At 38.7% G+C, this 13,503-nt stretch overlaps 1 protein-coding gene across 1 annotated transcript in view; it reads right to left on the bottom strand.

The window, feature by feature from the left end:
* The window catches only part of LOC105483568 (cysteine rich secretory protein LCCL domain containing 1), a 46,419-nt gene extending 34,632 nt beyond the window's left edge, over positions 1-11,787 (bottom strand). Inside the window, exons 1-2 of the mRNA XM_011744452.2 lie at positions 11,373-11,787; positions 10,056-10,375 (exon numbers count right to left, since the gene is read on the bottom strand). Of these exons, the coding sequence (XP_011742754.1) occupies positions 10,056-10,313 (258 nt within the window). The 5' untranslated portion in view covers positions 10,314-10,375; positions 11,373-11,787. The remainder of the gene's footprint in view (positions 1-10,055; positions 10,376-11,372) is intronic.
* Positions 11,788-13,503: the final 1,716 nt, after the last annotated feature.

The raw sequence follows: 13,503 nt of genomic DNA on the forward strand, positions 1-13,503 counted from the left end.
TACTGTAATATCTTCACCAGATAATTCATTACCACTTAAATTTTCACATTTTTCTTCCTGTAAACTAAATATCATACATATAAATGTATTATATGTGCATACATGTATAAATATCCTCCATGATGTATGTGCGTGTATAAATATAACATATGTATATTTATGCATATATAAATAAAGCAATGACCCATAGCCATTTTTATAAAGACTTGGCTTTGATTTAGTAAAAATCACTACAAATATAAGAATTTAAATTTTAAAGCCATGTGCAATGATTTGGTGTATAAATTCCCGTAAGGAATATGTGAGAGAGCACAGCCTGAACAATAGCAAAGAGAGAATTTTCCTGAACTAAATGTAACTCTTAAGTGTGACTATATGATTATTATATTTTCATATTTAAATAAAGGCATTTAGTAAAGTGCAAAAATTATGCAAATAAATTACATTTTCCTATTTATTGTCATAAAATTTGAGATACATTCCCAGATTGAATTATCTATTCTAAAACTAAGTTGAAAACTTTAGGCTGGAAGAGAGTTAAGACTGTGTATTAGCTGGGCCTGGTGACACATTGCTGTAGTCTCAGCTACTCAGGAGGCTGAAGTGGAAGGATGGCTTGAGCCCTGGAGGTCAAGGCTGCAGTGTGCTGTGATTGTGCCACTGCACTCCAGCCTAGGGGACAGAGACCCTGACTCAAAACAAAAGACTGTGGGTACCACCTGACCCACAGGAGATATTGCATGTTCGATAAATAAGTAATGAATAATATTTCTGATCCCATTCTTGAACTAGTCTTAGACCACTATGACTTCATCCAAACTGTATTATCAGATTTCAGTAGCCTCTATATTGTCAAATATGTTGTAAAATTGTCATATCTGCATTTTACTTGAGCTTTATAAGCAGCATTTGACAGAGCTGATCACTCTTTCTGCTTTTCTTCATTTGAATTCCAGGCCATCATGTTCTTCTGGTTTTCTTCCTAATTCTCAATTTTCTTTGTGTTTTTCCTTCTCATCTTCCCTACCTCTACACTTTAAAGTGTGTCAAGAACTCATGTCTTGACCATCTGTATGTATACTCATTCCCTTGACGACCTCATCTCTCCTCATGAGTTTAAATACCATCTAAATGATGGTGAGTCCTAATTTCATGTTCAAGATTTGCCTCCATATATTAACTGCTTTGTATCTAATGGCATACTTGACACATTCATTTCGATATCTAAGCTAAATCTCAATTTGAATATGTCTCAAACTGAGCCCCAACTTTCTCTACCTAAAACTGGTCTATCCATATTCTTCCCCATCTTAGAAAAAATAACAACTACAACGCTTCCAAGATCTAATGGCGCAAACTGTACAGCTATACCCCATATGCCAAATAAGTCTGCCAAAATGAAATAAAATCCCAAAGACATTCCCATGATAGTGCAATTAATAGTGATTGCTGGGCAGAAACTGGACAATTTCCTGTTCTACTTCTCATGCAAAAGTTCTCATCTTCTGTTTTTATGGAGGGAGGAAGGAGACTGAGTTTTGAGAGGGAAGGCAGACTAGGTGAGGAAACAGCAGGCAAATCTATCCCAGAAAGGGAGGAGACAGAGGTTGCGTTCCTCCTCCTCTAATCTCTTGAAATTGTGTGGGTAAAATGGGTAACCAGTGATTTCTGGAATCTCTGCAACCATTCCAGAAGTCCTTGCAAGTTGAAGGATCCAGAATCTTCTCCACTGATATTCAAACCAGAGGGGAAACTGCCATCAGTTTTCAAAACACGGCAGCCAAGGCTTGGATGGATTTAGATCTTGCATCAAATGCAGGAAATCCCAGCCTACTGGCTGGCTGGCCAGCCAAGTCAATTTCATTCATCTTGCAACAAGGCCTCCTTTAATTTTCCAAGATGAATTTTATGATCACATAGGGATTTATATTCATACTCTTTCCATTTCTTACTACCTTCATGGCTGTCACCCCACTCCTAGCCACCATCAACTATTGTACGATTACTGCAATTGCCTTGTCTTCCTGTTCACAGCTGTGCTCCTCTTCGCACCGCCTAAAGTATGTTCTCAACAAAGCCAGAATGATTCTGAATAAATGTAGGGAAGGTCATGCTATTCATATGTCGAAATGCCTCAAATGGCTTCTTATCATAAACTCAGCTAAAAGAAAGAGTTTTTACGATGATCTGCATCTCTTCCCCAATTAAACCTGTAACCTCATCTCCTACCACACTTCTCATACTCCGTCTGTCTGCCACATGGGCACCCTGGCTGTCTGGAGACTCGCATCTATTCCATGCAAGGAAGAATGTTTGTTCTGTTTCTACTAGGAGCCTAGATAGTGCCTGGGATTTAGTAAACTCCCAATACTTGCTGAATAAAGGAATGAATAAAAGCACAATTCCAAAATTTTGTGGCATATCTCAGGCCCTGGATGTTCCATTCTCCTATTGAAACTACTTTTCTTCTCTTGTCTTTCTAAACCCATAGATATGTTGCTAATATTTAAGGGAGAATAGAACTGGGTTGTAATGTCACTTTTCTTTCTATAGGTATTGCCATCTATGGTGCAATCTTCAAAAAGAAAAATACACTCACTTTAAAGGTCGAAGTCTTAAAAATATTCAAAATAAAGTTTTGTAAACTTTAAAATTCTGTAGAAAATGATACTTAAAACAACTTTATTGTATCTCAATACTACTATTAAAGCAAAAACACTTTAGGAAAATTAAATAAGCTATTTTAAATTCAGAATAAGGGAACTTTAGTAATTTTAAGTAATAATGATATTCTTTAAATAAACAGAAATTTCATATACCTTTAGGTGTATGTAGATACCGTATGTCAAAGATATAAAAATATTTCATTTTTGAAAATGACCAGTCAAGCAACAGTATACAGAGAGAAAACTATTATTTTAGGAGTTAAGAATTGCAGTAACCTTAATTGCCATTAAACCTTAATTGCAATAAAATATTTATTGCAATGAATTCTTGGCACTTGTACCAAGATCAGGACACAAGCTATGGGTAAGGAAGTCATAAGGCCATCATTTCTTTATCTACATTTATTCTGGACATATATCACTGATAGCAAATAATGTTAGAAAATGTGAATTTATGAGAGTAAATGAAGCAATTCACAAGCTAAAGATCACTTTTGCATATTCTAGATTAGCATTACCCTGTTCAACAAACTAGATTGTCCCATGTCCAGTTTCTGGAGTTATCTTCTGTACTGAAGCACAGAAGGAAAAAAACAAAACATAATTTCTAATTTTAAGCATGGCCTTAGAAAGAACATAAGTAACCAATTGAAACCAAGACATTGTTTGCATCAACATACACCCAGGACTGAAAGTACCACCAGTTATTTGGCCCTTGGGTTCTGGTTCCCTAGCGAAACCAGATGTGTTTCATTTTACAGTTAGAAAAGTGTCATTCATGTGAAGGTTCTGCCCATAGCCTCTCCAATACATGAGGGTAGAGGAGGCATGCATAGCAATCAACTCCCCAGCAGAGTGTCTGCCAACACTTCTCAAAAAAAACAGGGAAACAGTAATAACAGCAAGAAACAGTTTACACAGTTGACCCACATGTCCTTTTTAGGTCACCTGCCCTCCCTGGTTGCTAAAGTACATTCTACACTTAGGTACACTTTGTATAGTAACAAACTATTTTGAACTTTATCTATAATATTTTACAGACTATGTTAAAAATATGCAATAAGGGGTAAAGACTCATTTATCTGTTTTATTATTTAAATTCCACAACATTTCAATACATTTACTAACAGTTTAGTAGCTCTGTTATACGACATTTTTTAGCAGCTCATGAAAATTTGAAAAACTAGGGAAAAAATCCTGAATTATTTGAAGCATTTATACTTTTTTCTCAAGTGTTTCCAATTTCCCACATCAATATCCCTGGTTTTGGTGATATTCTACCTTCCAGAACTTTTATTATTTTAATTTCTCTGTCTTACCTGTCCTCCATATTTGTTTCATATAATCTTACCTATTCATCCATCCATCCCCTTATTCAACAAGTATTTATTGAGCAACAATATTCTATCAACAAATGTTTACTGAGTAGCCCTTCTATTCACCAAGCTTAGTTATAAAGATAAATAATGTATGATACTTATCCTTCTAGTAATTCAGTCTTAGAAAGGAAAACAAGTATGATATTTCACTGCAAAAAAATAGGCTTTAATACTATAAATAGGCTTAAATAAATAGGAATGCAGCAGTGGAATGGCGAGAGCAGAGGGAGCTTTATAGGAAAGACAAAGTTTAAGCTGTTTTGAGGGAAAAGTAAGAGTTTGTGGCCGTGCCCGGTGGCTCACACTTGTCCAGCAGTTTGGGAGGTTGAGGCGGGTGGATCACCTGAGGTCACGAGTTCAAGACCAGCCTAGCCAACATAGTGAAACCCCATCTTTACTAAAAACACAAAAATTAGCCAGGCGAAGTGACACACGCCCGCAATCCCAGCTACTCGGGAGGCTGAGGCAGGAGAATCTCTTGAGCCTGGGAGGCGGACATGCAATAAGTCAAGACAGTGCCACTGCACTCCAGCCCAGCACGAGGGCATGAGGAGGTATGCCCATCTTCAAGAACACTGAGTAATTCAATGGGAACACAGGTTCAAATAAACACAAGGGAGTTGACCACTCTGGGGCAGATTGGACAACATGCTTCCATTTATAAGCTAATCATGGTGGGCTTTAAATTGTGAGCAGCCAGAAGTCAACAGAACTGTTGTGCAACTAAGCAACCAGCACAGACTGGTTTGAGGGAAAAGTCACCTTCACTAATGGTGAGGAGAGTGAGGTAAATTAGAAATAAAGTAGGTACAAAGACCGGCATGGTGGCTCATGCCTGTAATGCCAGCACTGTTGGAGGCCAAGGCAGGCAGATCACTTTAGACTAGGAGTTTCAGACCAGCCTGCCCAACATGGTGAAACTCCATCTCTATTAAAAATATAAAAATTAGCTGGGGATGGTGACGTGCACCTGTAATCTTAGCTACCTGGGAGGCTGAAGCAGGAGAATCACTTACACTTTGGAGGCAGAGTTTGCACTGAGCTGAGATTGTGCCACTGCCCTTCAGTCTGGCAGACAGAGCGAGATTTAGTCTCAAAAAAGAAAAAAAAAAGGAAAAAAAAAGAAAGGAGGAACAGAACAGACTGGTATAGTCTGCTAGGTGGGAAGCTGTGGTACCAGTGTAGGTATGAAAAGAGCAAAGATTAGAATGCAATAGAAGAGAGGGATTCAAAAGACATTTGAGACAGAAGCTACACAGTTTGGCAAGTAATGGTGTATTGATGTTCGTGTGTGTATGATATACGGAAATGTGTGGTAAAAAGTTAAGGATGTGACCAATTTTCTGGGTTTTTTTTTTTTTTTTTTGTATGTTTCTTAGAAAGTACTGAGAAGATGTTAGTGATATTCATCATCAACAAAGAGGCTGGCAGGTGAGGGTAGAGGAAAAGGATAAGGCAGGTTTTTTTGGGGTTTTTTTTTTGACACTTGCAGTGTGCAGTATTATGTCTGTGGAGTAACATTACATGGAGATGGTCCAATAGGCAGTAGGAAATACAAAAATGAAGCTCAAATGAAGCTCAAAGACAGCGCTGTCAGCTGGAGATACAGAATATGGAGCCACAAATACAGGATATTTAAAGTCAGAGGAGTACAGAAGTCCCTGTAGAAAGGGAAAAGGACAGAAGTGAAAACTTGGGAAACAAACTTTTCAGAGATGTGTGGGAAACAAGAGCATGGGGACATGGAAGAACCAAGCAATGCAGTCTTAAAACACATAATGCAAACGCTTAAAGAAAGCAAAGCTGTTCCACAGTAGCAAATGGCTTATCTCATTACAACCTGTCAGGTTTGTATTCTTTTTTTTTTTTTTTAATAGACTTAAGGAGTGTAAGTGCAGTTTTGTTACATTGATATATTGTGTAGTGATGAAGTCTGCACTTTAGGTGTAACTACCACCCAAATAGTGTACAATATACACATTACATGATTACATATATTACATAATGTAATATACACATTACATAATTTCTCATCTCTTGCCACCCTTGCCACCTCTCCAAGTCTCCAGCGTTTATTAATTCACTTCCTATATCCATGTGCACATAGTATTTAAACTCCCACATGTAAGTGAGAACATACGGGATTTGACTTTCTGTTTCTGAGTTATTTCACTTAAGATAATGATCTCCAGTCCCATTCACATTGCTGCAAAAGACATGATTTCATTCTTTTTTATGGCTGAGTGATATTGCATGATTTATGAATTAAATATTTACATGTAAGACCTGAAACTATAAAAACTATACAAGAAAACCCAGGGAAAACTCTTCTAGACATTGGCCTAGGCAAAGAATTTATGAAAAACACCTCAAAAGCAAATGCAACTAACACAAAAATAGACCAATGGTGCTAAAACGAAAAAGCTTCTGCACAGCAAGAAATAACCACAGAGTAAACAGACAACCTACAGAATGGAAGAGAATATTTGTAAACTATGTATCTGACAAAGGACTGGTATATGGAATCTACAAGGAACTCAATGAGAAAAAAACAACCCCACTAAAAAGTGTGCAAAGGACATGAACAGACATTTTTCAAAAAAAAAAAAAAAACATAAAAATGGCCAATAAACATATAAGGTTTATATTCCTTCATTTATTTTGCCAATGAGAAGAACAACGCCTAGAATGTTTGCTGACTATCAGGGTTCACGTGCCAATAAGCAGCAGAAGCAAAATGTGAACCTGCTGAAATCTAGGTCCAAAGCCAATACTTTTTCCTCCAAAACCCACTGCCACTTCAGCAACAGTATCACTGAATGCCCTAAAAGTTCCAGTTTCTCCATTTACCCCAAATTAAATGTAGGTAATCTCCTTCCTTAGGATTACTGGTTTCTATCACCAATAACTTATTTCTCCTCATCCTGACTCTGCCACAAGGTCTGTGCTTTCATCAACTAATCTGCTTCCATGAACTTAATCTGCTTCCAGTTCCCTACAACCAGCCTGCCATTTCCTGCCACCCTGCATTTTTCTCTTCCACTTCCTCTAATTGACATATACCCCCAACTCTTTCCTACGATTCACGTTTCTGACCACCTTCAGAAACAATATATACCTCATCTCATCCACTGATTAGCACTCAAAATTAGAAATGTTCCATTTGTTCTGTGCTCCTCTGGCATTACTCACAGACGTGAAAAAAGAATTCTGTGTCCTTGCTAACAAGCAAATTTTCAAATGAGTCTATTTCTTTATTCTCAATCAACACCTAAAGCTCTTTAAAAGAAAATAAGCTTTCCAGACTCAAGTTTTTTGTTTGTTTGTTTGTTTGCTTGCTTGCTTGTTTGTTTTAAGGCAGTGTCTTACTCTGTCACCCAGGCTGGAGTGCAGTGGCGTGATCTCAGCTCACTACAATGTTCCCCTCCCGGGTTCAAGCGTTTCCGGTGCCTCAACCTCTCCAGTGGCTGGAATTACCGGTGCATGCCACCATGCTTGGCTAATTTTTTGTATTTTTAGTAGAGATGGGGTTTCACCATGTTGGCCAGGCTGGTCTAGAACTCCTGAACTCAGGTGATCCTCCCACCTCTGCCCCCAAGTGTTGGAATTACAGGCATGAACCACTGCACCCAGCCCAGACTCAATTTTTAACCCTAAAAGTTAAATGAGTAAAAGAGTAGGGGTAGAAATGTAACATTAATAATGTCCGGATACGGCCTGGCTCCCATAGGTTTAAGGACAAAGAGTTACCTAAAATATGCACCAAGTATAAATAAGGTAAGTGGTTATTCAAACATTTAACATGAAATGACAGACACATAGGGTAGAAGGGGCCAAAACCAGTAGTACTTATCATAGGACATTGCAGATTTTACAGGAAATAGCCCTTTAGCCAGTTTAAAGGTTTGTTTTCTCAGAATAAATAAATTTTTTTTTTTTTTTTTTTTTTTTTTGAGACGGAGTCTCGCTCTGTCGCCCAGGAATTGGATTTTCACAAGAATGATCTACATCTCATTTACATTGTTATAAAATGCCTAAATCAACAGTATTTCAAATAAAATAGTATTTTAGACTTCACCTTAAATGTGTACTCTAGAAAATGTGTATTACAGTTGGGCAATGCACTTCTCTGCAGACCAGTTAATGGCCAAGACACAGTTCCAGTGCTAATAGTATCTAAGGGCAACACAACATAAACCCTGGCTGGTTTCTGAATCTACATTTCAAGGACAGACTGAAACCAGTGAAACTAAAAAGAAACTCATATAAACATCCCAGACCAGATATCATACAATAGGCAGTTATTATTATTATTATTATTATTGGAAGCCAGACATGAGAACGAATCACAGAACTGTTCTTCCATGATTTCCATATTACTGAAAACACACACAAATATTCTCAGATTGCATTTTGTGGGTTTGAACTCCCAAGTTCTTCCTTAAGTAAAAAGTAGCTGAATACCTATTCACATGGAATAAGCATTCAGTAGCCTAGTTGGAAAGGCTCCAGAACTGGCCACTCTGTTTGAAGTTTCATTGATGAAGAAGTCATAGAATTTTTCACTTTAGACAAACACTATGCAAGAGGCAGAAATATAAGACATGACAGATGTCATGTCCTGCACAGTATTTTGAGAAGAGCTGGCAATTTCCTTAGATATTATATTTAAACCATATAAGGAAACATAAAATTAGTTATACATGTCTTGGTAACATTTACTGAGATCTTGAAGTATGTTTGATAATGAGCTAAACTGTGTCCAGGTTATCTCCTTTTATCTTCACAATAATCCTTTGAGGTGAGTATATAATGCTAGGCACCAGGAAACTGAAGTAGAGAGAAATTAGCAAATGCCCAATGTCACATAGCTAGAGGGTGTCAGTGCCAGAAGTTTAATCCAGACAGCCTCATTCCTGAGTCTCAATTCTTAATCCCTGATTAGTTCTCTTGAGTGCCACCTACTTTCTTTAGGGTAAAATAATTTTTTTCTGGTAAAAGTTAAAATAGTGTAATGCCATACTTTATAATGGGTGATAGGAACTCAGAACTTCCATGCTTCATGAAAATTATCCAAATAAAGAATATCCACCAAAACTAAGGTAAATGCAGAAAAAAACTAATGTATGAAAATTAACTGCAATGAAAATGCCATTTCCAACATTTGTTAAGTAAGTTTTGCCATCACCAACAACTATTTATTATCAGGCTTTGCTAGTGCATTCCTCATTCATAGAAGGAATATAATAACTGATTTTTGAAGTTTTCTAAATGTTTAGGGTATGAAATGGCAGTATACTCATAAGTTACATGCTAGTAGTCTTAAAGAAGTAATTCTGTCCCTTAAAGTTACAAATTTACTCAGAGTAAACATAAGGTTGTTAAGGATAAGTTGCATATTTTAAATTAATCCTTTGCCCAGGCTTATTTTCATGCTTCAAGTTCACAAATAATAAATCCAAGGGGAGAAAAAAAGCCATTGCCAAAGCACTGTTTAACATAAAGCAACCATAAAAATGTATCTTTTACAATGTCATTTACATGTTTATAAGAAACAAAGACCCATTAGAAACTATATATACCAGCAATCCAGCAATTATTTCTTCCAATTATTAGTCCATTTTCAGATCCACCATTCATAAAAAGGTTCTATCAGGAATTAGGAAGTAAATTTTCAGTTAAGTCAATTAACAGCAAATATACCAGCTGTTTTCCATTTTCACTATATTAACCTTCCTGGTAAGAGTAGAATTTACAGCACTTAGTAGGAACATTGTTTCTAAAGGCATTTAGTCCTACTCTGAAATGTCAAGAGCTCTTAGAAACAAGAGGAACATTATTAATAAATGAATACGTAGAGGAAAATACCCTGAAAGAAAATCTTTTCTTAAAACATATAAAATATTCATATAAAACAAATGATTAAAGAGTAAAGAACAGCATGAGGACTGCTGACTGAAAGCATGAATAAACATTTCTTTTGTACATACCACTTGAAAAACGTCCTTACCATATACTCCATATTAGAGGCTGTTGGATACACCTGACTTCGTAATTTATTATGAAGGTCCAAAATACTCTGCATGTCATTGTCTGTGATGGCCCTTTTCCCTCGTTGTTTGGCTGTCCACCACTCACCATCCTCATCCATGTACTTTTCCAAAAGTTTCTCCAATAAAGTGGCATTAGGAACCACCATGGCTGGAATTGCTCTAGCCATGAACAGCACTGTGGTTACTCTGAGCCACTCCCGCGCGGTACACTTCATAATGAATGACCTCAGGATTTCCCCAGGAAAATCTCCAAGACAGGCTCTTCCACTCCTTTTGGCTATAACGACATGTCATGTGATTAAGATGAAAATACCGGCAGATATGAATTTTCTAATAACACGAGCAAAACAAGTTACAAAGGAAGTGTGTCAGTTTGATCTATCTATTTAACAACAGAAAATGGACACTCATATTTTGAAATAACTTATCTCCAACCCATTTTTTTTTTCTTCCAGAGGACTTTTCACAATGCAGTTTCCACAAAATAGAAAACTGTATTGTCCAAGATAATACCCCTGAGGCCAAACGTAAATGGCAAAAGTAGCCTAGAAGAGTCAAAGCTTGAAAATACTATGTGAATTGCAAGACTTTAAGTGGCTACACATTACACATATTCTGCAAAAGATGTTATATACACCTAGAATGTTTGATTTCAATCTAGAGGTTCATGTTTCTCTATGAAGAGTTTTAAGGTGTTAATATTTTATTTGGTATTATTCCAGTGGCACATCTCTGTTGCACAGACACTCAAAATGTCCACAGCATTCTAAAATTGAGAGTGAATGTTTCAAAGAAATACAAAAGGCTATTCATATATATGCATCCAAGGGTACATCTAGGGGGCCCCGTGAACTACTGCAAATGAACGGTTTGGGTCCCTGGGGTAAGTCTCTTCTTACTCAGGCTCAGGTCAAGAACTCAGTATTTCCTGGAAAGTTTGTGACTAATCTGTGGCCTGCACCCGAAGAAGTCAGCAGCTCCCCGGCAACTTGAGAGCTTTTCCTCTCGAGTGTGAAGGCACACACAGTTCTCTGAATTCAAATGGAAAGCGCGCGACAGAGAAAGGAGGTGAAACCAACAAAGTCACTTACAAGAACTGGAGCTCCCGCTAATCTCTATCGTCGCTGCTTTCCGAGTAGCCCACCCACCCCTCGAGCCTAACCACTCTGTACCAGTAGGCTTTTTTTTTTTTAAGTACAGTTTAAGAAGGAAAAGGGAGATAGGAAAGGGTGGCAGCTTGACGACCCAGCGATGCGTTTTAGAATCGCCCTTACCTCTCCAGTGTGAAGTTTCCTGGCAGAGCTGAGCCAAACCGGACGGCCAGCCTCTGCAGCCGCCCAGAGCCTTCACACGGGACCGCAGACCGAGAGCCCCGCTCGGGAAGGACCCGAGCACCGCGCGTCAGGGGGGCAACGTGGGCTCTGACTGCAGGAATACGCGAGCCTCCGCCTCTCTGGCTCCCTCAACCTTGAAGAAGTGGCAGGCAAAGCGTCCAAAATTAGACCTGCAGTTGGGGTGAGAAGGGAGCTGCTTCGTTAGTTTGCCAGGGTGGGCGCCCCAGAGTCTCTGAGCATTATCTGCAGGAGCGACGGGCGGGGACACCAGCAAGGCTCGGCTGCGGAGGCTGGAGGCGACCTCTTGCTCTTGCTGGGTGCAGCCGGTGCGCGCAGAACCAGGCGCCGAGCGCTTTCGTCGCTCCCTCGCGCTCCAGAGCATTTATTGCGGCCCCAGCGCGGGCACGTGACTTCAGCGCCCCTCCTCGCCCACCCCCACCTCCAGCCTGCCTTGGCCAGAGGCCCGCCAGAGCCGCCAGAAGCAGCCCGCCCTGCTTCTCTGGGACGCTGCGAAGCCAGGGCGCTCGGCCTTTGTAGGCGTGCTTTGGGCTCCCAATACCTGAGCCCGGAAGGTCTGGTCCCCCCGTGGGAGATATGTGCAAGGAGGGCCCCAACCCCGGTCAACCCCGCCAGCTCCCCTGCATGCAAAGATCCTCCTCCCACTCAGTTCCTTTCTGCTGATACGTTGAAATGCCTTTCAGGGTCCTTACAGAGGAAGGGGCTGCCCCAGAGAGCATGGAGTGGGTGGGGGATGGGGTTAACACCTTCAATCTTGGAGGCACAAAAGGGGGAAATAGGGGACGAAATGGAGAAAGAAAGTCTTTTCCTTTTATTTTTCCCAGGGGTCCGCATCCTTGATGAGATCCAAGTGGGGAAGATGTTCAATAGAATTTGGGGTCAATATGTGACTCAGAATGGCCTGACAGTTGAGACACCCTCTTTATTCATAAAATATGAGGCACTGTCTTCTCAAGGTGGCCATAGCACTTTTTTTTCTTATGATGTATACATTTAAGGAGTTGATATAAAGGATGCCATTAGTTAATTTATCAGGGATTGTTGACAAGAATTGAAACGCCAGAATAGGTAGTGAAAAGAGAGGCCGTTCCTTTGTTCATGTTGTAATCTGGAGTAAGAAAATTGCTAATTTTAAATTCACAACAGCTTACCCTACCGAGTGTGGAGCTGTTTTTTATTTTTATTTTTAATTATTTTAATCCATCTATGTTTGCTTCCCTAATGTGGTGAATCATAATCTCAATTTTCATTCTTTCTAAATGCTAGAGTATCTAGCATATGATCAAATCAAGTACAACATTGTGGTCATAACTCAAATCATCCCAAGCTGTTGCCTGTCTCTTTCCACCATTCAACTACACCGTGTCTATCAAACCTAAAAACTCAAATGTAAGCCTCAGCTGAAGGTGAGACCTAGCTTCCTGTCACAGACAAGGGAAGCATCACTTATTAGAAAGATGCAGAAGGTGAAAAGTTTTGATGCACATAAGACTTTTATAGAAGTGTAATTCTGCAATTTTATAGCAGTTTTAAGTACAAAAAGTTCTTAACTTTGTATTTTTCTAGTAGCTATTCATAATTTCCATGCACAGGGTTGAGAAAACTGGCTTTCCCTCCTAGAAACTGATAGAAAACCGCCAAAGTTTAGACTAAAATAACTATCATTTGTTACAGCAGATGAAAACTATGTTTTTATACTGCAATCTTCATGTGGCATTGAAAAGTATACTGAATGTTGAATAAAGAGCCATTAAAAGTAATAATATTACTTGAAACATTTGCAAAGAGAATTCAAATTAGGAAGAAGGGAATTAAAATGATAGGGAAGTGAAGTTAAATGAATTTGTAACCCTTGAATATTTGTTATAAACATTCTTACACGATGTATGATAAATCCAACACCCTAAAGGCTTACATTAAAGAAAATAAAAATTGTTTTAAGGCTTTAATTCCAAATCTTTCTCTAAACAAGGAGAAAAAATTATCCTTTCACTCAGCATTTCTTTTGGCTTCCAGTTTGGGTACTGCAGGTGATTTAAACATTCATCATGTT

The sequence above is a fragment of the Macaca nemestrina genome, chromosome 8, assembly GCF_043159975.1.
Source record: "Macaca nemestrina isolate mMacNem1 chromosome 8, mMacNem.hap1, whole genome shotgun sequence".
Lineage (NCBI taxonomy): Eukaryota > Metazoa > Chordata > Mammalia > Primates > Cercopithecidae > Macaca > Macaca nemestrina.